At 37.1% G+C, this 27032-nt stretch overlaps 2 protein-coding genes across 8 annotated transcripts in view; both read right to left on the minus strand.

Annotated features, from left to right (window-relative positions):
- Positions 1-344: 344 nt before the first annotated feature.
- igfn1.4 (immunoglobulin like and fibronectin type III domain containing 1, tandem duplicate 4) lies at positions 345-18364 on the minus strand. Of its 6 annotated transcripts, none has more exons than XM_051413640.1 (25): positions 18228-18364; positions 14229-14291; positions 12808-12834; positions 12191-12313; positions 11622-11761; positions 10411-10510; positions 10116-10197; positions 9834-10026; positions 9530-9643; positions 9068-9236; positions 8601-8873; positions 7537-7770; positions 7224-7274; positions 6089-6205; positions 5018-5133; positions 4688-4829; positions 4305-4598; positions 3847-4149; positions 3371-3550; positions 3140-3268; positions 2963-3042; positions 2565-2757; positions 1702-1998; positions 774-1100; positions 345-677 (listed from the first exon to the last, which is right to left on the minus strand). In XM_051413640.1, the coding sequence occupies exons 2-25, from the start codon at positions 14272-14274 to the stop codon at positions 673-675; spliced, it is 3735 nt and encodes a 1244-aa protein (XP_051269600.1). In that variant the 5' UTR covers positions 14275-14291; positions 18228-18364; the 3' UTR covers positions 345-672. The 6 variants fall into 6 exon arrangements, with proteins under 6 accessions (XP_051269600.1, XP_051269599.1, XP_051269601.1 ...); XM_051413639.1 differs by having other exon boundaries at positions 14229-14319; XM_051413641.1 differs by lacking the exon at positions 18228-18364 and adding an exon at positions 16584-16659.
- Positions 18365-21600: 3236 nt separating this feature from the next.
- LOC127371063 (immunoglobulin-like and fibronectin type III domain-containing protein 1) overlaps positions 21601-27032 on the minus strand; it is a 190148-nt gene continuing 184716 nt past the window's right edge. For both annotated transcript variants that reach the window (XM_051413638.1, XM_051413637.1), the window contains exons 14-24: positions 26802-26943; positions 26365-26658; positions 25615-25911; positions 25334-25513; positions 25034-25162; positions 24638-24946; positions 24456-24541; positions 24125-24317; positions 23416-23712; positions 22204-22530; positions 21601-22107 (exon numbers count right to left, since the gene is read on the minus strand). In XM_051413638.1, the coding sequence (XP_051269598.1) occupies positions 22103-22107; positions 22204-22530; positions 23416-23712; positions 24125-24317; positions 24456-24541; positions 24638-24946; positions 25034-25162; positions 25334-25513; positions 25615-25911; positions 26365-26658; positions 26802-26943 (2259 nt within the window). In that variant the 3' untranslated portion in view covers positions 21601-22102. The remainder of the gene's footprint in view (positions 22108-22203; positions 22531-23415; positions 23713-24124; positions 24318-24455; positions 24542-24637; positions 24947-25033; positions 25163-25333; positions 25514-25614; positions 25912-26364; positions 26659-26801; positions 26944-27032) is intronic.

The raw sequence follows: 27032 nt of genomic DNA on the forward strand, positions 1-27032 counted from the left end.
TATAGTTTTCTCACTGAAAGCTCTTCCTTTAATGGTTATTTGACTGTAGATAAAAGAAGGACTAATTTAAGTTTTGTAGCCGAGGATCTTCTTATAGACAGTTTACTGAGCAGCTCAGTTGAGCAATGAAAATGTGCACTTGGCTTAATGTAGTACTGCACTGTACATGGTGTTGTGGGCTTAGATGTTGGAGCTGTGTGCTACTGGAAACGTGCTGAAAACACCTATTGCTTTAATGATGGCCATTGATTCAGAGTTGGGAGGTAAGTGAAAAAAATGTTTCATAGTTATGGATGAGGCAAAAATTCCTTGACAAAACAAGACCATAAAGAACCTTACACCAGTTGTCAGTTGTTGTCACCAGTTGATTTTATTGCAGTTGTTTGTCAGAAATTGTCAAAATTTGTCAGATGTCTTTGTGCTATAGTTTGTCACTTCACTCGTGCTGCATAGTTATTATTTCTGATGACAGGGTAACAATTGTAAATCAATCGCATTTCAAATAAATTAAATAAGTTAGTATTAAGATCACTTTAGATGTTTTTTACCAGCACTTTACATAACAGTATTGCATGCTGTCAGTGGAGTTTATGCTGTAAAACAAAACATTCCACTTCCTTATTTTCCAGAATATCTCAGTAAGAGGAAAAGCTGCATGGCCTTCATGTCATTTTAATCTGTTGGGAAAAAGCACAAGTGAAAGAATATTATTATAAGAATCAACCAAAACTCGTCCTGAAAAAAATCCAACTGTTACAGTAAGTTTACCTTACCTTTAACAATAAGTTTAGTCGAACACTCTGCCTTGCCAAGAGAGTTGACTGCAACAACTTTATAATTGCCGCTGTCCTGTTGTCGGACTCTGAGAATGAACATTGAGCACACACCAAATGAGTTGGTGATATAATAGTTGTTGTCGAAGTTGATGCAGACGTCGTTCAGGTACCAGGATACAGTGGGTGTAGGGCATCCTCGGACGGCACATGTCATATAGAGTTGGTAACCTTTAGGTGGCGTGTGGACTTTAAGAGGGACCAAGATGGACGGAGGCCTCTCAAAGCAGACATTTGTTGAATTAACTCCATTTGAGCTTATTGGAACTTGAAGGGAGAAGTCAAAGAGGGGAAGGATTTAAATAATAATTTAGGTCACATGATAATTATACCGTCATGGCTCGGAAAAGTTTCAGACATTTTATGTCCATAAAGTGTCAGTTTAACTCTGCTAACATGCTTATATTTATCTGGTAGTATGTTTATATTCACCATCTTAGCACACTAACATCTACAATATTATTATTAAAGCAAATAACTTTTTTTTTTTACGTAGTTTTACCTAACCACTGCTCTGTTGTCTGCTAGTATGTGGCATTATACAGACTCCACATAGAATTTGTACAGGAAAGAATAATATCACATTGTACATTTTGTACACAAAAGCGGAAATATTCAACTATCATTGCAATGCTATTATATAATGGAATCATGGTTTACTCCACAGACCTTCAGTCTGGAAACAGATTAGCTCTAATCGGAGATGATTCTATATTCCTTTTTTGTTGCAGAGTACACAACATTTGAATTAGTAAAAATATAACTGATCACACATGAAATTGTCAAACCATTGAGTGTTTTGTATGGTTTGGTTTACTGTAATGGCATAAAGAAACATAACGGAACTGGAACAACTATAATAACCCACCTCTGTTGTTGTTGACGCCCCATGTAGGTGACTGAGATGGATCTGAGAGGCCCATATCATTCTTGGCATAGACACGGAAATGATACTCTATCCCTGGAAGGATGTTGATGGCCGTGTATGTCTTAGTGAAGAGGCGATCTGCTACTGTCTTCCACATTCTGGTGTTGGAGTCGCGCTGAGACACCATGTAGTACAACCGGTCGTCGAGCTCCTCGTCTGGAGACGGAGCCCATGAAATCACCACTTTGCCCTGGACTGTTTGCTCCAGCTCCACTGGGCCTGGAGTCTTGGGTTCATCTAGCAACAAACACGGTAAGATGTAGAGTATCTTACTTAGAGAGGTAAAAATCCCTTGCTTATTATTTGTCCTGTTTTCCCCCCTTTTTTGGAGCAATTTCCATTATCCTTGTATAATCTTACCTTAACAAGAAGCATTTCACTCCTATGTGGGTTTTTATCAGGATGTCCTTTACATGTGACAGCTGTTAGCTGTTAGTTAATCATATCATATTACTACATGTTGCATAGTAAGAATTATGTTTCTCATGCGATGTAGAAGTTCAATGTTAATTACTGTATGCCATTTGGTTGCCAATACATCGGTGTGTCACTGGCCTTTAATTGGATAAATATTACCCAGTATATGCTGTCCAGTGTTAAATGAAGTTCTACTCTGGCCAGTGGAAGACAAAGCAAGGAATGAAATTTAATTCTCTACAATCGAATTCCTCATTTAAAGACCTGAGGATTGTCTAACTAACAATAATACTAACAATAATAACAGCACAAAATAATTGCCAGCCGTAGTTTCACTATTGAAATATCACTAGTTTCCACAACTTTTCTGCGCTAACTGTCCTTACCTGTGACTCTAACCTCAATGTCGAATGAAGCCTCACCCACAGAGTTTTTGGCTTTGATAGTGTAAATGGCTGAATCCGAGCGCTTTGATGAGGGAATAACAAGTTGAGACATTCCCTCTGTATTGACGATATGAAACCACGGGGATATTGGCTCATCATCCTTCAGCCAAGTGATCTGAGGTGGAGGTTCAGCCTGGGGATACCAATATCGGATAAATGAGATAAAGTGTGAGGCAAATGCCGGCATGTCACACTGTAGTAAACTCATCACTCAAGAATATGACATGGCTGGAATAGAGGATTAAAATCAGAAATACCGAACTGACTTGAAAAAAAATAGATTTATACCATGGAAGTAAGGCTCAGTAATACATAGCAACTTTCAGGCTTAGTCATACCTCATAGCAAATTTTGATGCGCACAGAATTTCCTGCTCTGACAACAATGAAGTCTTCTGGGTCTTTAAAACAAGGTCTCACTGGTTGAAAACAAACAAAACATGAAATGTAGACAGGAAACAAACATTACTCTGGACAAATCATTAATATGAAAAAGGAAAGAAGTTAACTACTTACTGTTGGGATTCTTTGCACACACCATTTCAGAGGGAGGGCTTGGATCTCCTGATCCTGATTCATTGATTGCTGAAACCCTGAATTCATACTCTGCTCCCTCAGTGATATCTTTAACTGCGTAGTTCACATCTGAAAATAGGATTAATAGTATTGCAGGAAAAAATAGAATAAGGCAAAAGAGGAACATTTTCCTTTAATCAAAACTTGAGTGCATATATTTTTCTGACAGACCTTCAATTGGTTCCTTAACAGCATTCAGGGCAATCCACTGATTTGTGTCCTTCTTTCGTTTCTCCAATTGATAACCAATGATTGGTACTCCTCTGTCGTCCTCTGGAGGTGACCAGGTCAACTTGATGCAGGACTTAGTGGCACTTACCACTTTGGGGGCACCAGGTGGACCGGAGAGTACTAAGGAATGACATTTCTAATTAATCAAGTAAGCTCATTAATAATAGTTAAGAAGTAATTAAAGACGTGGAATAAATTAAGGACATCTACATGTTATTACTGCAGGATATTGCGAACTATTCCTCTTGGAGATAAAAGGTGGGTGTTCTACAGTGACTAAATAGTGCCGGTGATAAACGATTTAAAGCAATCACAAAACCTATCCAGAGGCATTTTCAGTTATTACAACCTGAGGGAGATTAACACAGGGATTTGCTGAGGAATGCTAAATGAGACTTCTTTTTTTCTACACTCACTCATTATGCCAGCCATAATGCTATCAGTTGTCTCCAGGGTGTCACTGAGGCCCTCAGGGTTTTCTGCATAGATGCGGTAGTTGTATTTCTTTCCATGAGTCACATTCCTGTCTCTGAAGGAGGTCTTGTCAGCTGAGACGTCCCCAAGTTTTGTCCACAGATTCTGTCCCGCCTGCTGCCGTTCTATAATATAGTTGGTCACAGCAGAGCCGCCATCGTCTTTGGGAGGGTTCCATTTAATCTCAATGATAGATGAGGTGGTTTCAACAGTCTCCACTGGACCCTCAGGTGGACCTGGCCGATCTGTAACGATTTCAGAGTTCAAATGTAGTCACGCAAATGTGATGCTTCGTAAGGTGAAAGTTGTGTTTAACTCTGAACATTGTGGTGAATGAAGAGGTACAATTACTAGAGGGTTAATTTCTCACTTTTCTCATTAGATATATCTATTTTTGTACCTAGCACAATAAGCTGAGATGTGGCCTCCACAGCCCCAAATGGGTTTTTGAGTTGGATCTTTATTTCCCCTGCGTCTGTCCGCAGACAGTCTCTGAGCAGCAGCCGGCTGTGATTGGGCTCCCTCACGATCTTAACTCCTCCTCCGTCTTTGATCTCAGTGCCATCCCTAAACCAACTGACCACCAAAGACTCCTGAGGAGGAAAGGGCATCTTGAAAGCAGCGTTCTGGCCCACTCTTATGATCACAGGTTTGGAGAACTTGTGGAGGTCGTCTGGGTCAAATTCAGGTACATCTGTGAAAAACACAGTTTAAATTAGTGTATTACACAGGAACTTTGTGTCATTTAATATATGTTCAACAATAGAGGGGAGTAAATTATACCTCCAACAGTGACCTTTCCTTGTGTATTTTGATCCCCTGATACAAAACGATAAACTCCAGAGTCGTCATCTCTGCAGCTTTGAATTGTCAGCTTGTGAGAGGTTCCATCTTTCTTTATGTTGACCCCTGCACCCGAGTTTAACTAAGAAATCAAAAGTGACATGGAGAACATTAGGCTTTTCTGTGTTACATTACCTAATGTTGACAGTTGAGGAATTACATTTTACTTACTTTTACTCCCATAATTTACTCTGAGTATGTCAGATACATTTCCAAATTGTAAAATGTACATATTTTAAGTATGTAGGATGTTTGTTAATTGTGCTTTACCTGCTCTCCATCTTTAAACCAGGACCCATCGCGGTCCATGTTCATCTTTACAGATAATTCAGCCGGATTTCCACGAAGAGCATAAATATCAGAGAGTCCACAGGTAATTCCAGGCTCTGGGTAACATAAAACAAAGTTACTCTCCACTTTGCATTTTGATGAGCAGAAGCTTTCAGTTTAGAACTATATGTACGATTATTGAATAAAACTACACAATAATAAATGAATTACCTACACACACCGGTATGCATCTAATTTCTACTAATTAATGTGCTTGTTGTTAGTAGTTAAAGGGTTCATGAATATCAATAATTTACTGTGAATTCTGTCATATTTGTGCTTAAAAAAGTTAAGATAATGGAGCCCGGTTAGCTCAGTTGGTATAGCTGGCGACCCATGTACCGAGGCTGAGTCCTTGCTGTAGCGGCCCAGGGTTCGAATCTGACCTGCAGCCCTTTGCTTCGTGTCATCCCCCTCTCCCTGCCCCCCCCCGTCTGTCCTCAGCTGTCACTGTCATAAAGGCAATAAAAAAAAAAAAAAAGAAAGAAAGGAAGATAAGGAATAGTAGGAAAGGAAATAAGAATATAATAACTTTGACAACCTATATCTGTTTTTTAATGAATTCGGTACACATTAGATCACAATGCCGTGCATGGTTAAAATTTAAGATAAGTGTGATCTGGTTCAAGAGTTTACGATAAACATATGTTACAAAGCGAGCTAATGACATCAAAAGCAAGCACAAAGCAAACATAATTACAAACGTTAACAGAAGCCCAGTCAGCTCACAAGACTTTCTAAGAAGAGTTAAACATGTTCAAATAGTGAGTCTTTGGATCAGTAATACATTAAAACCACATGCTGGTTATAAAGAATCTTTATTTTGTTATTTCACACCTACTTATTTATGAATTAAAATTTGACTTAGGAGAAACTACGGTAACTTCACAGAACTAAGATGTTAAAGGGGAAGTTATAATTTGATTAGATATTGACTCATGTTGCTAAATATTAGTCTTTTAATATCCTTGTTACTATTGTACTTTTAGTATTCAATATCTGGCATACCACCTCCTGCGTCTGCGAGTGGTTGATCAAGCCTTTCCCTGGCACCGGCTTCTGGCACAGGCACCGGCACCTGCACCGGCACAGGCACCTGCACAGGCACCGGCACTGGCACTGGCTGGCCTAATGGCAATAACAGCAGTAAGTAATTTAAACTTGATGTAGTAAATGACTCCCTCATTTTACCATTGCTGTTGATTAGTGCAGTTTCTACAAATCCTATATACTTACTTCTGATGCCATTTTCTAAAGCCTTACACAGTGTCATAGCTTTTTGAAGGTGTTTTTCCTACTTACAGGAAGCCAGAGAGTTGTGGATTGGGTTGAGTCATTTTAAAGTTTTCTTTTAAATAAATTGTCTCTTGAGAAATCAGCTTTTTTTTGTCCAAAAAATAAAATATGGTTCAGAGTGTAGTGTTTTTCATATGAATCCAAATAGCTGTTACAGTGGTAAACATGAAGTCAGGTGTTCTTTATTCATTTATATACATTTAAATATCTAATCCAATAATAATAATATATTATATATAGAGAGAGGTATGTGCTAATGTCTTTTCAGTTTGAACTTTTATTGTTGAAAGAAGCATACTGGACAGAAAATAAGTCTGTTAAAATGTCCTAATGTGTCTGAAGGTGAGCGTAAAAAATTAGCTCTGACCTTACTTACTTTTAATACTGTAGTAATTCATGTAAAGATCATGTCTGGGCATACAAACACAGACACTCAAGCATTAATAATGTAACATTAACAAAGAGACCAGACGTAATACTGAAGTGGATCACTTAACAGCGGGCAAACAAATCCATGATTTGAAAAATAGTTCACGTGATTTGTATAAAAATGGGCTAAAACATTTAAATGGTATGGTGCCTTAAACATAAATTGCCATTGATAATCTGTAAGTAAATATGATGTAGGCTTTAGAGAGTAGCAAAATCTGACCTTTAACAGGCAGACGATCTTATAATGAACAGACAACACAACATAAAGCCAAAACATTATAGTGACCTCAACAGAAATTTAAAAATGTTTGATGCAAAGGGTTTCAACAAAGTAAAACATGTCAGGATTAAGAAACTTTTTACTGAAGCCATTATACTTCCATATTCACATTTGAATGCATGCAGAGGTTTTTCTTACCAGTACTTGCTACCTCCACAACCGGTGAATCTGCTGGTTCCTTTACTCCTTCTATCAACCATTAAAACTAGTTAGTGGTTGCCATATCAACAAATTATCATAACAAGTATTATATGCAAATGAAGGAAGATGAAAAATAAATCACAAAGTAACCACACGAACATATAAATATTCATGTCAGGAATTATAGTTTTGGTTATCACATTAATCTATAATTACAATTCAGGAGTTTTTGTAATACATAAGTCATGCCAATATGGCCATCATATTTGTGAATTTTCTGTTTCATAAACCTTGTGGTCGGTATTCTTACTTGGTTTAGGTTTTGGTGCCTCTGTTTTCACCCCAGCTGTAGCTGGAGGGGATTCAGGAGGAGGTGCAGCTGCTGCAGCTTCTTTTGCAACTTTAATCTGTTCTTTCCTTTCTTCTCTATCTTTCTCTAATTTTGCCTGTTGCTCTTGGGCGACCTTCTGCAGATCCACCCCAGAACCGCCAGCCCTTGTTGTTTTCCTTGCTGATTTTTTGCCCTTTGGCGCATCTTTATCAGCTGAATTGGGGAAAAAAAGGACTTGCATTTAAAGGATATATATGACATCAAACAACAGAAACAATTATTTTCTATGTAACGATATAGTGGAGTAATGGTGTCCCAAGTATAAAATTATGTCACACTCGCTTTGCCCGTGCTGCTATCCCAGCTTCTCTGTGCTTTGTTTATAAAGCTGAGGAGAGCGACTGAAACAGCTGTTTTTCTCATTTACGTTGGTGAAGTAAGAATTTTTTTTTTGTTTACCAAACCAGAGTTGGTGATTCTTGGAACAGTGGAACGAGTTTTTGTTTTCTTTCCACTTTGAATGCACTTACAATGTTGATATGCACAGTAAAATTACTGTTTTTGAGTGTGGAGTTTGAGGGGTGGCGAGCGACTGCAATATCTCTGTAGGGATCCTTTTCATAATGTTGTCACACACTTATAATAACAATCTGAGCCTGTCAGTGGCAAAACATGCAAGAACATTTAGTGGGTGTTCTTCAACAGGAGCATTTGTCCCAAGGATTAGCTTATGTTGTCGCTACAATGACAGCACGTTTTGCTAATATTTTCACATCTGTTTGGTTAGTTTTATTTTGTGTCTGTTCTGATTGAAGTGTGTTGTCTACTTGGACATACATCTACATGGTCAAATTATTGGTTTTGTTTGCGAAGTCGGGTGCCATAATGCATTTGTCTTGGTCTGAAATGCTGTGCTATAGTGCAACATCTATTGGCTGTGAATTTCATATATATGTAAATTCTAAGCAATGAGTGGTAAAATAAAGGCATCATATTCTTTCTCATTATATTAGTTTGTGTTTTGGTGGAGTATAATATCTTACCTTCAACAATAAGCCATGCGTTGCAAGATTTTATTCCTGCACAGGCAGAATAAATTCCTTTGTCTACTACCATACAGTCTTTGACCACCAGCCTGTGAATGAGCTTGTCTTCTGAAACCTGGATATCATATTTATCGCCTTGTTCCAGTGGCAAATTCTTGCCAAACCACAAAATCTTGGAGAAGGGATTTGACAGAACACATTCAAAAACAGCATCTTCTCTCTCGATTGCCTTCACTTCTTGAATTTTCACCAAGAAATCCACCATGGGGACTGAAATATAAAAAAGCAATTTATTTTAGAATAAAATACTTTGTTACTGTTGTCTGCATGAATGATAATTATTAAAGACACAGCTGATGTTATTTATTTTAGCTAGGGCTATTTGTGTTATGCATCAAACACATTGTCTTCCTTTGCTTTAATTAGGGCTACTCATTTGTCATGTGTGCAAGTATAAAACTCACTTTTAAAATCCGTGGAAAACATATTCACATCCCCTACATCCAGTTGGTACAGTCCAGCATCGTCTGGCATAAGGTCCCTTACACTGAAAATATACTTTCTCCCCACTTGTTTGAGGCTGTGCTTCATCTGATCTCCCAGCTCCTTTGTATATGGAACCATTACACCATCCTGTGAGGGGAAAGAAACAATGTAATTTGTAATTTCCTTCTGGGATGCTCCAAATTGTGCTTACATAACATAACTTTAAGATACTAGCTGGAGAAATGCCCCTCATTTAAGTTAAAACAAAAAGCATCGTAGCTGCACTTCATCAAAACTCAAAGCCATAAGCTCTAGTATATACTAGCGTTTTGTACACACAGTTATAGGATGACTCTTGTGTTAGTTTATTTTGGCTTCCTGACCTATTGTGTTGTAGGGCTGTTATATATAGGAGAGTTAAAATTTTGTTTCACACTCACCTTGTAAATAAATATGGAGCTGCTTGGGTCAATAAGGTCCATGTCAATCTCAAAGGATGCAATACCATCAGGGTTGACTTCAATAGGTTTCAGGTTAGACAAGTTTTTGACAAACTGGTACACAAACAGAAAAAGAGACACAAACACAAAATGCAAATGAGCTTTTGTTACATTGTTACAGAATTACCTTGTTACTGGAGTGAACTTAACCTTACAGTAAAATGTATCTAAGGATGTATAGTCAGCATCAAAGCTTGTAGTCAGAAAAAAACAAATCAGCACCCAAATATCACAAATGACACACCGCAGCTTGTTCTTCCTCCCGCTCTTTCTTCATTTCATTTAGTTTCTTGAGCATCCAGCGAAAGTCAGTCACTCCGAACTCTGAACAGATTCTCTCATAATCTTTCTTCTCAGCGCTAATTAAGAGTTCCCAAAATTTAGGATCAATCTCTCCCTCTTTCCTCTCTGGTTGCTCGGCTTTAGGACGGATCTTACTGGAAATAAAAACAGGGTGCATTTAGTTAAATAGCAACAGAATTCTGTAGATCACAGAAGTCTATTAACAAATGTAATGCAAACCCACCTTTTCCTTTTTAGTACAGTCTTAAAATTCCCACCAACGGCTTCAGCTGGTTGTTGTTGGACTTTGTTCTTTTTGAAACCAACTGAAAGTGGCAAATATAGTGCTTGCATTATTAATACAATCATGAAATTAACACACAAGAGGGACTGCAGAGTGATATGTATGGGAATTAGTATAACATGCTCAAGGGTTCGGAGTAGATTTGGAAGAACACTTGAGGCAATGTCAGATGAAATGACTCTGAATAATATTATTTACATTAATTTGTCATCTATAGAAAGCAAACAGTCCTTACCTTCAATAACATTCAGAACAACTGTGACGATGGCTTGTCCAAATTCATTTGTGGCAAAGCATTTATAGGTATCAGCTTGATCTGGCTTAACATTTGGCATCTGGAAGATATAAGACATGCCAAATATAATGGACCCCTTGGGTGAAGTAGTTGCCTTTGTAGATATGTTTCAAACCAAATAGCAGTGGTTCCCATTGTTTTTCTTTTTGTCTTGTTTTGTACCCCCACGGCCCTATTAGACCCACTCAAGTAGCCATCAATCAACACGTTTAGATTCAATTTTTCTGGTTTTCAATAGGTTTGGTCCAGTTTGCATTTGTACTTCTACTACTTGGAGTGGAACAACCTGGTTTTTTTTTTGCCATTTTCCATCACTTTAAGAAATCTATTTCAACTTCTCTGTCACTTGCTAACTAGTTTTTATACAGTCCTAATCATAGCATGTGGTAGGACTGGGATAAAACTCAATCAGGTTGATGGGATGTGTGTGTAGTTGGCCTATCATAGCTGGTTTGTTGCTTTTGTTATTTCTATTTTAGTTATTACAATAAACATTGGGAAGATCAAACGAATGGCAACTTCTGTGTTTAATTTTCTCCAAAAGGCAAAAGTGTGGATATAATTTTTTTTTAAAACCAAATTCTGGTTTGTAGTTTTCCTAAATTAGCTATTCCACAATCTTTCCCTGTACATGACAGCTGCAGAGGTACCTACTCCAGTAGTACCCCTGGTTGGAAATCACTGGAGTACAGTAATAAATAGTTATAGAAATAGATACAGAAGGCATCCCTGTGACATGCATCACATGACATACCATTGAAATACTCTAGTACAATTACAGGCTCTGCCCACTACTTGATTGGTAGATGGCCTTTTGATGTGCCTTTTTAATTTACATTTTCAATCTCAAACAGCAGTGAGTTGACAGGATGGGGGGTGGGGGGGGGTAGACGTGTCCAGTCTATTTTATTAAACTGACTTTGTTGAGTGTGCTCCTTTCAAATTTGAAATCCCCTTATTGTCGAAAAAGTCAAAGCACACTGATGGATCAGAAGACTGGACATTAATGTAATCAAATAGCCGCTTCTTCATTTTTTTCTCTCTCCTTCTATTTATATTTATCTATTTTTCTCTGTGATATTTTTACCGCTCCTTTACATCAGCATATTGCTGCATAGTATCAGTGGGATTTGATAGGCCGTATCACTTGCCTCAAACGTATGCTCATTGGAATTGGGATCATATTTAGTCTGGTATCTTGACGTATCAGACACATCTCCATTATTTCTGCTCCATGTTACTGTCGGCTGTGGGTCTCCAGTGACAATCGCTTTGAAAAAAGCAAATTTGCCTGTAAAAAAAGCAGAAAGACAAAGCAGACAAGGTCACCTCATGTTCTTCTTCCTTTTGCCTTTTTCTGTTGTTTTCTTTAAACTGGAAAGAGATGCAGATATATTTACTTACTTACGTGTGTCATTTAGTATGGTTATTGATTTGTAATATACTCTAATTACATAGAATGCTTGGCGCCAAACAGTGGAGAATTAGTCTTATGCAAAATAACAGCATATACTTTTGATAATCTTTAATTTGAAATCAGTGTGTGTTTAATTGTATCTGATTGACACAGGAGTCTTGGTGTTGAATGGATCCTAACCCTGCTCCCACTGACCCATTGCACAAAAGTCATGGATCTAATCCATTATGCAGAATCATGGAAATTCCACCTTGGAATATTTTGCGATATTAATATTTAAAATTCTTATACTATCAGTCCTACCCTCTTGAATGGTCAAAGCAATCGGCTTTCGGGTGAAGTCTGGATGGCTCTTTCCCTCTGGCAGCGTCTCGATAAACTGTGTAATCATCACCCCGGGGGACCTTAGATTTTTCTTGATCCCCACTGTCAGCATTGGAAAATGAAATGTCAGTGACAATACATTTGACTCAGAGAAAAGAATGATAAACATGACCATGATCATATCCAATCCTCAAAACCTGTCGCTGTTTTGTAATCAAATCATCACCCACATAAACCATGCTGAAACACATTCTAATATATGACATATTAGAATGTTTAATGTTACTCATTTTATTATCATTCAGAGCTCTGTGTATGTAGCTCTGGTATAGAAGACTCTCGTGTGTCACATGTTCAATACATTTACATTTCAGTGACTGCCATCTTGTAGACCTTTTTTCTTGGGAATCCATGCCTAAAATTAAACCTGAGGACAGATATGTAGCGATGCACCTACATATCCACGCACATGTATGTACGCTCATATGGTATATTAATAAATCCATTGCATATCAGTTCTTCATGCCATCGTGAGCAGTTGTGAAAGAAAAAAAAAGACGGCTGATGAGGGCTTCTCTGTTTTCCCCTAAGCCTACCTTCTTTACCATTCTCTCCATCAGGACCTGATAAGGCACATGTTAAAGAGCATAGACAGCATATGTCAGCATGGCATTAGCATTGGTTTATGGATTAGACTTAAATAATTAAACTCAGGGGAAGGAAATGAAATACTGCAACAGCATTTGGTGCGCCGAATTGCTACATTGTTAGATTTGGCGAATGAGGCTAAATCATATCAGCAACAACATTGTAATATTTTCTGCATTTGTTAAAACATTTTTTTCTTGTCTGTCCGTGTCAGGTTGTACTATGATTTATCAATGGACAAAATTATATATGAATATGGTAAATATGTGATTCTGCTGCGAACCTTGAGCTGCTTTCGTAAGTTAAGCCTATAAAGTTCATCTTCTTCTCAGTTAATTGTTGTGATCAGTCTGCAATGTGTGTCTACCTTCTTTTGAGCTCCTGTTGGCCTTGAATAGACTATGTGTACACGCTATTGTACAGTCTATTTATGGTAATGGGCAAATTGCAGTCTTTAACTTAACTGAATAAACTGATTTGAATAGTATTTCAGCAAAAAACTGTCATTTTGAGTAAGATGTAACCTTGATAATAGCAAGTAATTAACTATTAGAGTCAGACAGAAATACACAGTTATGAATATACAGAACTTCAATTAAAAGCAGGGTCTAACAATTCAATCGTTTTAGTTCATACCATGAGCAGCAATGTATCAAATGATCAAATAATGATTTGCAATTGCTATTTGATACCCTAATTTTTTATACAAGTAATATTCATTCTGCTTCAAATAAACAATTTAAAAGTATTCTTTGCTGAGAAAGAGTTCCTCAAAGGGAATTACCTGTTCCAAATAAAGGCAGGTTGAGTTCAGTGATTGAAGCAAATAAAAGCCAGTGCTATTAATCTAAGTTTTACGGTATTTAGAATTTCCTTTAGATATACCTACCAATAGATCCCCTTACTAACCATATTCAATCAATTCTGTTAGATTCTGACCTGGAAAGGTGTCATCTTATTAATTCAGTCTCTAAGGGAGAGCAACTAAATATAGCCTTGTATTAAATATCTTTTTAACTTATTTTTTCATGGATCTGGGATATATTTCTTGTAGCTGTAATTGCTTCCCCAACCACTAAGGATGATGCATCCTACTTGATCATTTTGTAACATAGTAAAATTAATGAACTTTTTCTTAGCTTTTTTCAAACAAAGAAACATATATTCAAGACAAGTTTCCTTTAGATTTAAGGAGTGATAATGTTTTCTCTCTATGCCCAGATTACTGGTTTTATTTGTTTGCTTGTTACCTCTGTGTTGCCAATATATCTTCAGAATTTGAAATAAAAAACAAATATAAACTGTTAAGATGCTGTGCAGAGACACTATCTGGATACTGAATGTTATGAGATCACACTTATTTGCTTACCTTGGCCAGCGGCCGTCCCATCCGTCACTACTGATCGTCTAAACATCTTGGGTCCTCTTATTCCTGGATAGATTCAGAAAGATTTCCCCAACTGCAATAAATGATGGAGGGATTTAAGTACAATATTTATGTCTCTACTGATCTATTCAAATAACAGGAGTAGGAAATCATATTTTGCTTCTTATTTGTCAGAATATGATTAATAATTCACTGGAGGATTTCAAATTTCATTTTGCCATAATAATATATAAAATAACAATAATATTGTATTGAATTTAGGAAGAAGTCCTGCCTGAGAGGCTCAATTGATGGCAAGGAAGTTCCTTTGCCATTGAACAACTGAAGACTTGATTTGTAATTTGATTTGACCTAGACTGAGAAAAGTGCAGTGTTGTAGATATTGTTGAAAAAATGCAAACCTCCTTGAGTAATGTTAGGATTCGTTAAATTTGAGTTAATTATTGTGATTTGGGCAGATTATTAGCACAGATGAATTTAAAGGAATTCAAAAGGAACATATGTTACAAAATGAAACAGTCATCATGGTAGCAAATGTTCTGCCAAACATTAGCCTTTGGCCGTGATTCTACTGCAGACTCTCAGGATACAGTGAAAGACACAAAATATGATCATCTGTGGCTCAATGCCATGCAGCTGCTTGCTGTATACTGAGTGTTATTCACATTCCCCAAAAATAATTTGAAATTAAAACTGGAGTGTAGACTTTCACATCAACCTCATGATGTAATTTCTTACCATGCTTTAACTATCATTATGCAAGGGTATTTGTTGTCACTTTAAGCTGTGCAGCATGTTGGCTTGATGTTCAAATGAGTACATGCTTATCAAATTAACCTTTTTTATGATCTGTCAGTTCCATTCACAGCAGGGATCTCTGCTAGAACATGGCAATCTTTCATTACCCACATGGTTGCTAAACTTAGAATGACAAATGTCACTTCACCAAAATAACTGATGGAACATTAATTGTAATGGATTCAGTGGTGCTGGGGCTTAAGGGGATTTACAGAAATGTGACTGTTTGTTTAGGAACCCAACTATATGGTAGGCATATAGTAACTTCCCCATGACTGAGGCACATACAGACTTAAAAAAAAAATAATAACTTGTAGCACTACGAAGCAAACCAATGTTTGTGTGTGCATTTGTGTGTGTGTGTGCTTTAAAGGTTTAAAACTTTTAAGCAAATCATGAGAAAGAAATTGCATCCTATATCTTTGTTAGACCTCAAATATACACAATGCATTCTGATAACTCTGAACGTAAACAGAAAAATGTTGTTTACAAGAAAACTGAATTTGAATTTGCCTTCTGATTATGGCCAGTTTGGCAAATGCTAGATATTTAGCAAATGATAACACAAGTCCTTGCTAACAGAGCAGCTTGCCTGCTAGGAACAACAGCCTATTTCCTTAAAGTGGAATGCTATAACCTTTAGGCAATCATGTTGACATTGACAGACCATCAATCAATATAGTAGACCTCCAAAATCCAGATAATGTGCAAGAAAAAGGAGAAGCAAATTTAAACTTTGGATGAATTTGCCTGCACTGAATTGCTTGAACTCTATCCCAAGCCGTTCTCTGTTGCAACACTCGGGAAATGACATCTTAATCACAGTGTAGGTTCAAATGTTAGTTTGAGGTGTCTGTGACAACAAGCAGGGTATTTGCCTGGAGCTAGAATCTTTTTTCTGGTACAGCCTCAAGAATTTCTTGTTATTGCCTGTCTGGTTTATACGTACAGTAGCTTTGTTGGAGAGATGCTCATGTTCACAAATATTGATTGTAATCTGCACCCACCACCACTAACTCCACACACAGACATACTGTATATTTGTAACTGCTTGATTGAAAACTGATTGAAACAGACTAGGTATCCTCTTCAGGTGCATTAAGAGTAAATGTAAGATATGTTTTGGGAAAAGTTCTGTCCTTAAACTAAACATTGCTGATGCTGTCTGAACTCTGTAACTCTTTGCTCTGAAAGCATTTCCCTTGTCACAAGACCAGTTAGAATTACAACAGCCTTGTTGATTGTCACTAGGCCTTATCCTCAAGGTGAATCAGCAAACAAACTCACACTTTCCAACATAGTGTCATAGACACATATATAAAAATAATAAGTTGAAGTTGTTTCATATTTTGAATAAGGTGCAGCAGGTTTATGATTAGAAAAACAGACTTTTTAACTTCATTCATTCTATGAATTAAAAAATGAACCTGAATGAACAATGAACAATTTATCAGCATTATTAAATATTTTAGATAACTGTTGAAAAGGTTTTTATTTTGGATATGATTGACCACCTGTAACCTCTTTGCACAAACCTACCACAGCCCAGTGTAGGCGCGTGATATTCTAGGGTGTTGATGATCCACGGCTGTTGGAAGATGAGAAAACTGGATTGTCACCTGATAGGTCACATGCCACATAAAACGGTTAACATCCCATCTCGAACATCTTAATATGCTTGTAAATCACTGTTGACATGACGAATGAGTCGTACAGCGGTGAGACCTGCTCAGCATAGCAAGTTTAAACTCTGTAGATTAACGTATTCTGGGGTCCTGAGGCTCAAAAAAGATAAGTAATTGATCTTTATTACACCCCAACTCTTGACAAGTCATAGGCATTTCAATTTGCCCCTAACATAGTTTGTCAATATGGCAACTAAATCAGTTTCTAAATAATTTAAGGTTTTAAAGTGGTAATGTATACATGGTAAAAGAAAAAGTGTTAAAAAGTGTGCTAAATATTCTGTAACTGTATACAGTTTTTCTAAATATGATGAGCACATGACTACAAATTGCACGCTATATATATTTTTTTAGCTTAACCAAATAGTGTGCTCTTGAATGCTTATTGTAAGAAGTTAAATTTTTGGTGCTCAACAAACATTTTGAGCTCTAAGTCAACAGCCTCCTTGCTGTGAGAGTTGGCTTTTATGGGTTTCATGTGGTCTGTGTTGCATCTGCTGTTAATGCTATCAGCTGCTTACAGTATGTGACCAGCGCTGAAATACAGCACGGTAGAGTATACTCAGAGACTGAGAGCATCGTAAAAATGATTAAAAGCAAGACATTACTAAAGGGCATCTTTAGAACGCATGTGACTATCTATGGAGTCGACATTGATGCTGATCATGTGAACTAGATGAGAACTGCAGGTTTGCTTAATTTGGGTTATTACCGTGCTCTCTCTCTGCCTAGTTACAGAGCAGGTTTTTTTTGCAATGTAAATATTGCTAATGTAGCTTTTTTAGTTGCAGGAAAACATATAAATGTGGTAAATATGAGTTTGACAAAAGAAGAATCTTCCTAAAAACATTTTTTTTTCCTAAGCCATTAAGTTGTCAAAGGACTTTAGTCGTTAGCTGTTTTATCGAGCTGTTTGTTCGATAAATGTGTGTGACAGAACATATGGGTTGAATTATTGTTCATATAAATGAAATATATTGATTTGCCAACCTGCCAAAATAAAGTGTTAAAAGATCTTGTGACCCCACAAACTTTAACCGTCAATTTAAACTGTTGTAGAAGGCCACTATTTATATTGGAAGTGTGAATTAGCTTATATATGCATTTCCTAACTCCAGGAAAGGACTCTGATAACCTTATGACTTCTGATTTAAATTTGCACAAACCTTTAACTTAACACTAATACTTTTTTTTTTTTTAATACACATTTGAGTAAGCATTATATGAGCAAAATCTGGAAGGCTTTAAATAATATAAATGATGTGAAAACAAAAATACTGCATGTACATATCGAAGCACTAAAACAAGTAAGCTCCATCGCGTTTATAGGCAAACACTTTCCACAGTTCGCCACGTTAACTTAGTGTTATATTTGGACTAGATGTTAAGAGTGAATCATCCAGTGGATTACTTCAGTGTTAAACACTGTAGCCAACTCTAAATACTTAACACCTCCATCTCTGAGTGGTGCTCTATGTAAGATGAATGATGAATTTACCTTAGTCCTCCTGTGATCCTCTTGAGTGGTGCTGCTTCCCAGTCTGATATTTAAGTGTTGCCTCCCTGGTCTTCAAGCTATTAAGTCCTTACAGGAATGCCAATGACTCTGCGACTAGCACCCACGTTGTCAGACATGGTGCCTGCCAAGAAAGGGGATTGCTTTTTTGTTTTTGGCATAAATCATGACCTCTAGCAAGGGGGAGGAGGGAAAGCCAAGGTTGGCCACAAGCTTCATGTTGGGATGACCAGCACTTTGGCTTCTTGTTAACAAATACATGAGCTTCTTCTGGAGGGGTCTAAATTACATCCATTTGTCTAAGACATGTAGTTAAGCCAATTCTTGTTATAATATCAGTGCATAGATTCTATATTGTCAACTAAACTGTTTGTGTGAAATTTTAAAAGTTTCTCCTCATAGTTGGTATCTGGATCCTTTTCACGTGATCATTTACAACTTCTGCAGATTGCTTTCACTTTCACCTTTATCAAGAGAAATGTTGGGTATAATCTTTTCATTTGTGTTTTGTCTTCCTTTTGGCTGTTAGATTGGCCAGTTGTGTCTATTATACTAAGTATTATATACGTAAATCAGTATTTTCTTACTTGGATTGTGGAGTTGAAAGCAGTAGTCAGAGCTAAGTGTTGACAGTCAGGTATGCTCACGCTGACACTCATATGAAATTACGAGAACAACAAAACATCATATATTAATGTTTAGATGCACTAATGACGCCTATTGACAGCAGCTAAAAATACAGAGTGTTTATTGGGTGTCTAAGCAGTCTTGAATGGCATCTTTAAACATAATACATTGATAAAAGTGTGGGTTCAAGTGCAGTCTCATAAATTGTCAAGACAGACATGTCTTTGGAGGTGAGATAATGATGCATTTCTTGGAATTAATGGATTACTTGGGTCTTCACATCAGAATATAGATATATACAATCATTAATGAATGACAGACTTTTCTCATGCTAACCAAAATAACAGCTAATTAAATATATATTTAAACAGCAGATTATTATGATTATTAATAATAATCATAATAATAATATTAATATCATTTATAGGTTTGTTTGAATTACTAACCACTGTAATCTGCCTGATGATGAGCCTTGTAATAATAATAATATAATAATAATGATGAATATGTCACCAGTCTTATGTAAGGATAAGGTGGGCCAAACATAATTTTGTGATTAGTAGTTGGAAAACATAAGCACATCAGGCTAAAAGGCAACTCTTGTGCTTCCGCTGTACTTTTTATATTTTACTTATACTAAGAAAAAAGAAAATTCCTCATCATTTTTAAAATGTACATTGTTTTAGATGTTGTAATTGTTTTCAGCAAAGGCAAATGTGCTGTGTGTCTGTTGAACACACTGACTACCTTGAGGAAATGTACTTACTTGTGAAAAGTCATTCAGATTCCTCCTGGAGTCTGCATTCCTGGAACTTTCAACCACATCCCAGTCTTTGTGGTCCTAGTAATAACAGAGCTATGCTCAGTTTGAGCACGATTGTGTGTGTGTGTGTGTGTGTGTGTGTGTGTGTGTGTGTGTGTGTGTGTGTGTGTGTGTGTGTGTGTGTGTGTGTGTGTGTGTGTGTGTGTGTGTGTGGATATTTCAAGCAGTGTAATAAAAGGGGATGCGTGGCGCAGGAGCTATGACTGTTCTCAGGCACTGGAAGCTGATATGAGAGGCTTGATGTTCTTGAAGGCATTTATTGCAAGGTCACTGAAGTCAGGAGCTTTGAATTCTACCCTGCAAAACAATGACAAAACAACATGACATTAAGCAACCCATTGCTACATGGACAAACTTGACCCCATCTGTGTGTTGGTAACCTTTTTATTTATTTAGTTTAATGGGAAAATACATTGCCTTGACCTAATAGATATATTCAATACTATAAATAGTTATTATAGTTAAACTACACTACAATATCTAAAACTTTCTGGATAAGTGGTGAAAAAGCATCCATGTTTTTATGTTGTCAAAAGAAGGAGGTGTATGTATGTTTTCTTAATGTTATGAGGAGTATTTAGGAGTACGGTCTAGACTTGCTCTATATGAAAAGTGTCCTGAGGTAACTTCTGTTATGATTTGGCGCTGCACAAATATCATTGAATTGATTTGTTTTTTGAACAACAGTAAATATTTGTAATGTTTCTTAGTATATCACTACAAGGAATTGCTAAATACTATTGGCATGTGTTTAAGAGGCTTTTAAATGTCAAAGCCTTGTACAATAAACTCCCAGTAAAGAGTTATGTACAGATGCCATGTGGCTACTGATAATATTAGTTGGTCCCAGGACTTTACACAGGAAGATGCACAGTTGTTTGCAAGGTTTCACTTCGTCATGCACATGAAATTTTATCATTTATGACTTTCCATAATAGACTGGCAAAATCCACGGAGAGCTTGCAAACATATGTTCGCAGTAAAAGAGAAATTTGAAGCCATCTGACAGTTGGCAAAGCGGAAGCAGTGCACGTGAAGTTACAAAATGGAAAGGCACAATAAAAGTGTCACTGGATTCCAGTCCTATGAGGTATACTGAATGTGAATGCAGCCCATCATAGTCAAATACTGGTTAAATATAGTAAAAAAATATGATCTACATAATTACTCGATCATTTTTAAATGTACAAAAACAAAATTATTGTTTTATACCTATTATATCATAGACTTGTACACAAAAACTACTTGATACTTTGATATTCTATTGGGGTGAGCATGATATATATATTTAGTGTAACAGAATGATGAATGGTTGGATTGTAACCTGAATGCAACATTTAATATGTAGCCTGAGTCAATATATTGACACATAAATTGTCACCAGGGCATGTTATATTGTTTTTCTATATATAGCAATGTCAGTCAGCTGGTCCACCGCTTTGGTTGAAGCTGAAATATTTAAACAACTATTAAATAGATTTCCATTACATTTTATACAGATGTTCATGGTCCTGAGAGTATGAATCCCACTGACTTTGGTGCTCCCCTCACTTTTCCTTAAGTCACCACGGAGTTGGAATTCTATGTTTGGCATCATTAGGTGAACATATTAGTTTGTTTAGTGCTTTGATTTATGTATGAACTAACAGCATTTCCCCATCAGCATCAACTGTGCTTTGATTAAAAGCCTAAACTACAGTGGTGAACCTGGTGAACATTGCTGTCTTAACATCTGCATATTAACATTTTCAGTGTTATCATGCTGACTTTAGAATTGATCTAAGGCCAACAGTGCCTAAGTACAGCCTCAGAGAGCCACTAGAGCGCTTGCAGAGTCTTTTTGCACATCAAGTAATAAGCTCATGCTGAAATTTAGGTTAAACATAGGCAAATAAGACAGTACGCTGTTGGACAGGTGGGATTTATTTATATTCTTGCATAATGATTAATAAATCAAACACTAAAACATACTCAGTTATAGTCATCGATTTTCAATCAGGTAGTAGTTTTAGATAACATCCGTCTTATTCAGAAAACAGCAGAGGAAATTAACTATAATCACAGCTCTGGGAAAATAGGTCAATTAATAAACATGCTTGGGTCCAAGATTAGCATATAATTAATGTTGAATCTCAGATATCCCTTGTCAAAGTGCTCTTTGCATCCTGTTGATAGATTGAGTAGGATTTGCACTCAAATACCACAGAACCTAGTTTAAATCTGTCACATTTGTTATTGGTGCTTGAAAATCCTCACGTACCCTCTTTCATCCTTTATTTTCATCTTTACAGTTTATTTAGACACATGAATACAATATTTCACAAAAAAGCACAGAAACAGCTTGTTTTAAATTTGCAAATCCTTCACACTTTATTCCTCTTCAGGAGTTTAGGCCCACTTCATCATCCTAATCTGAAGAATGAGGGAAAGAAAGGTGTTGTTTAAACATAATCAGAAGAGTCACATTTAGGAGAAGATGTGAGAAATAATTTTGAATGGGTTTTTTACCTTTAACAACAAGTTTAGTTGAACACTCCACTCTGCCCAGAGAATTGTCTGCAATGACAGAGTAATCCCCACTATCCTTGGGCCCAACTTTGAGTATCACCATGGAGCAGACCCCACATGTGTTAGTGATGTAGTAGTTACTGTTGGTGTTGAGGCTGACGTTATTTCTGTACCAGGTAACATGAGGTCTTGGATTTCCTGTCACTGCACAACTCATGTAGCACTCATAGCTCTCTGGACAGTTGTGCATCTTTAGTGGAACAGAGAATGAGGGAGGCGCTTCAAAGCTGCAGTCCTTGGAGGTAGGAAGGTTCAAAGAAAATGTTTCTGGAAGGATACAAAGGAAATGAAAGAAACGTTAAAAGGGTGCTACACTTAACAATAGATACCCTTTTCATTTCTATATTCTCTGTAGTCATCATTATATAACTGACCTTGCAGTTTACTGTGTGGTATGCTCCACCCATATGCACTTAGACAGTTAATATTCTTTAAAATTGTCACTCCTGTTATGCTTCTATTAAGTACATTCATCTATGCAGATGCTTCCTATTCCTTTATTTGAACATATTTAGGGCTACAACTAAAGATTATTTTCATTGTTGCTTTAATCTGCCAATTATTTTCTCAATTAATCATCTAGTTTATGTAATGTCAAAAGTAACAAAATCACATTACAGTTTCTCAGAGCCAAGTGATGTGTTTAAATTTCTTAATTTGTCAGACCAACAGTCCACACCCTGGGATATATCATTCACTATTAGGTGGACCACCACATTTTTGCCACAAAATGTGTTTGTCTAGTCTGTCGACTAATTGTTTGCATGATCTATTTACACCTGGGTTGATGCCATTTAAACTATACTTGGGCTGCAACTAACAGTTATTTATTGTTGATTAATCTGATTATAGTTTTGTTTATTCAATAAATTAATGGTTTAATCTATGAAAACTGAAAAACAACTGTAAAATGCCCATCAGAAGATTTGAGAACCAAAGGTGACATCTTCATGTCTTGTTTTGTCTGGCTGACTGACTGACAGCCCAAATACCCAAATACATTCAGTTTAACATTATTAAACACAGAAATGCAGAAAATCCTTGCATTTAAGAGGCTAAACCAGCAAATGTTTGAAATTTTTGCTTTACAATTAATTAAATAATGGACTAATTGTTTCATCTCCATGCTGAATCACTTTTTGTTAAACCTGCCTTTTCTTCTTTTCACTTCCCAAGTTGGTGAATCTGAGGGTTTGGAAATCCCCATGTCATTCTTGGTATAGACCCGGAACTGATACTGCCTTCCCGGCATGATATTGACGACAGTGAACTTATTATTGAAGAGACGGTCCGCCACAGTTTGCCAACTACGCTTAACAGAATCGCGCTTGGTGATCATGTAGTGCAGCCTGTCATCTTTCTTCTCATCCGGAGAGGGAGTCCAGCAGACTGTCACTGTTCCCAACACATTCTCCTCCAGCTCCACAGGGCCTGGAGGCTTGGGGTCATCTACAAACAGGTAGGAAAGGATTATAAGGGGTGAATGTGACGTCTTATATGTTTTCGCTAACTACAATGATAATGCCTGCACACTAAGTTTTGCTCACTTTCCCCACATATCCCTTAATCTAAATTGTGCATACTCCTGCGAATGCTTTTGCAAACAAGATTTTGTATATATGGTAGTCATTTTTGCTTTATTTATTTAGCACTGACTTCTTAGCATCTTTGTATCATAAAGAGGATAAAGTATTTTTAAAGCTTAAATTCTATATATTCATATTCTGGAATATGACAATGATTTTTTGCTTTTTCACAAAACTAGATCAACTTCGGAATAATCTGAACAAGAGAATGCATATCACATTAACACAAAAAACTAATTTAACTTATTTGTTACAGATTAGATTTTGTTTTTCACCTGTGACTCTTATCTCAACACTAGAGGTCTCCTGTCCAACAAGGTTCTTGACAATGATTGTGTAGATCCCAGTGTGATGGCGCTCTGAAGAGGGGATCATTAGCTGCGATGATGTGTCTGTGTTGGTCACTGTAACATGCTTTGCTACAGGATGACCATCTTTGAGCCATCTAATATTTGGTATTGGGGAGGCCTGTCAAACACAGGAGAGACAGGAGTAAGATGTGGGTTTATATATTTCGGTAGATTCTCATCTGCCACATAAGATAGAATAATGGATATCAATGTTTATTTTATTGCTGCTACATTTTTGTATGAATATTATGCTCACCTGAAAGTTGAAGTTTACACGAGCAGAGTTCCCAGCTTTCATTACGATGAAGTTCTTAATTTTTCTGTCAGTGAATTGAGGTCTCACTGTGACAGCGTTGAAAGAGACAATTAATGAGAAAAAAAATATTTAAATGAAAGTAAAATCTATCAACTATAAGTTCACTGTTTCCCCTGACTCACCTGGAGGAGGCATTGCAATAATGTAGTTATCCAACTCTTGAGGCTCACCGTCTCCGCCCTCATTGGTGGCTATAACTCTTGCCCAGTACATGGCCATAGACTTCAGACCCATAATAGTATAGGAATTCATAATGATTGAACTGGAGTTACAGCGACCCCATTCTGGGTTTTCTGCTGGTCTGATCTCCACAAAGTATCCTTTGGACTCATCTTGAACCCCTTCCTCCTCTATGGGTTTGCTCCAGCCCAGCGATAAGGTGCTGTATGTGGAATCTGTCACCTTCAGGTCAATAACTTTACCAGGGGGCTCTGAAAGTGTTAAAAGCATTGAAGCATTGAGATGTGAGCAGTTAAGCATTGAGATGATAATATAGCTTTTATTGACTTGTTACTCACTCTTTGGATCTCTTGCAATCACAAATTCAGAAGGTGTACTTGGCTCGCCAGCACCAGAAATGTTGATAGCTGATACACGGAACTCATACTCAAAGCCTTCAACAACATCCTTCACTGCATATGTTTTCTCTGTTGGCATGTCAAACAATAGTTATGACTATAAATCATAAAAAAATGATTGTTTACTTTTGTAGTTTAAGGAAGAAAGGGCATTTCACTTGGCAATGTTGTATCTGTATTGAAACTGTAAACAAATACATTACATTTTCTACATGGTCAGTTGTACTAAAATGGCTTTACCTTTAATGGGCTGATCCAGTGGGTTGACAAAGCTCCACAGGTTACTGCCATGTTTGCGTTTCTCCACATTGTATCCAAAAAGATTGGTTCCTCCAGTATTAGTTGGTGCAGACCAAGCAAGATTGATACAGTCCTTGAAAGCACTAACAATTTTGGGGGTTGAAGGAGGTCCAGGGTATGCTGAAAGAATGATAAAATAAAAATAAAACTTTTTAACTGGCTCACACTGTATTTTAGACTAAATAAATAATAAATATCGATGTGCTTGTATGAAGGCTTACCCTTTGTCCCAGCCTGAATGTCATCGGTCTCTATCATTTCACTGATGCCTTGATCAGTTTCCACTCTGATGTGGTAGCAGTACTTTCTGCCATGGTCCACATCAACATCCTTGTATTTTGGCTCTGGGCCAATCTTGCCTAGCTTCTTCCAGCTGTTTCGGCCAATTTGCTGGCGCTCCAGGATGTAGTCTGTGATAGGGGAACCTCCATTGTCCTTGGGAGGCCTCCATTTAAACTCAATGCAATTTGCTGAACTTTCAATGATATCCACAGGGCCTAGGGGTGGTGTTGGTTTATCTGTAGTAAGACAAAAGAATAAAAAACAACACACTCATTAAGGGTGCTCTGATTGATTGGTCACCGATTTTAATTGGCCAGTGTTCGCTCTAATTAGTTTGATTGGCGATCTCTATAAACCCCGATCAGAGGAGTCGGTCAGTTGACACATTTATTTTATCCCAGAGGAAAGTTATTCAGCCTTTGACACACATAGATATACTTGGGCGTGCCGCCAGTATATTAACAGTAATGGACTCACTTTAGCATTTTACACCGGTGAAGCCGGTGTGTGTGAAACAGAACGTTGATCGGTGATCTGTATCGGCCAAGACTGCATTTAGTGATCGTGATGGGCCTCATAAACCCTGATCAGATCATCCTTAACACTTATATCCATGGCTTATGCAGTATATATAACTTTTGTACAAAGCAAGAACATGCAGTTCTTAACATTCAGCATACAAACCTCACCTAAGACAACGAGCTGTGAAATGGCTTCAGTTGTTCCGCATTCATTTTTAATCTTAATTTTAATTTCTCCTGAGGCTTTGCGAAGGCACTTTGTTAGCAGCAGGCGGCTGTGTGAGGTAGACTTCTCAATCTTGATATGGGTCTCCTCCAGCAGCTCTTCACCCTCATTGTACCACTGGATCTTCATGGGTTCCCGGCCAACAAAGGTCAGCCTGAAAGCTGCATCTTTGCCTGATTTGATTCTAACAGGTTTTATGAACTCAGCAAGGTCATCGGTGTTCAGTCTTGGAGGATCTAGGAGTAAAAACACACATCTTTTTAAACTGAGACTATTATAACTGAGCAGAATTGTTTTTTTTGTACACCTTTTGACAGAGGCTGCCTCTTTTTGCTTGAGTTCGGGTACCTCAAATTGGTTCGTATATTGAGTTCAATACCTTCAACATTTAGTACAGCTTCTGTTTTACGCCCATCAGCTTCACATCGATACTTTCCAGCATCATCTTCTTTGCAGTTTTTGATAATTAGTTTGCGATAGGTCCCATCTTTAACAATACAGATGTCATCTGTAGCTGTTATCTGAAATGCACACATACATAGACATAAACACATTTGACTCTCAGAAGGTTAAAGACAAAAGCTATTACTTAATCATCTCTCATGTTCCT

The sequence above is a fragment of the Dicentrarchus labrax genome, unplaced genomic scaffold (assembly GCF_905237075.1).
Source record: "Dicentrarchus labrax unplaced genomic scaffold, dlabrax2021, whole genome shotgun sequence".
NCBI classification, from domain to species: Eukaryota; Metazoa; Chordata; class Actinopteri; family Moronidae; genus Dicentrarchus; species Dicentrarchus labrax.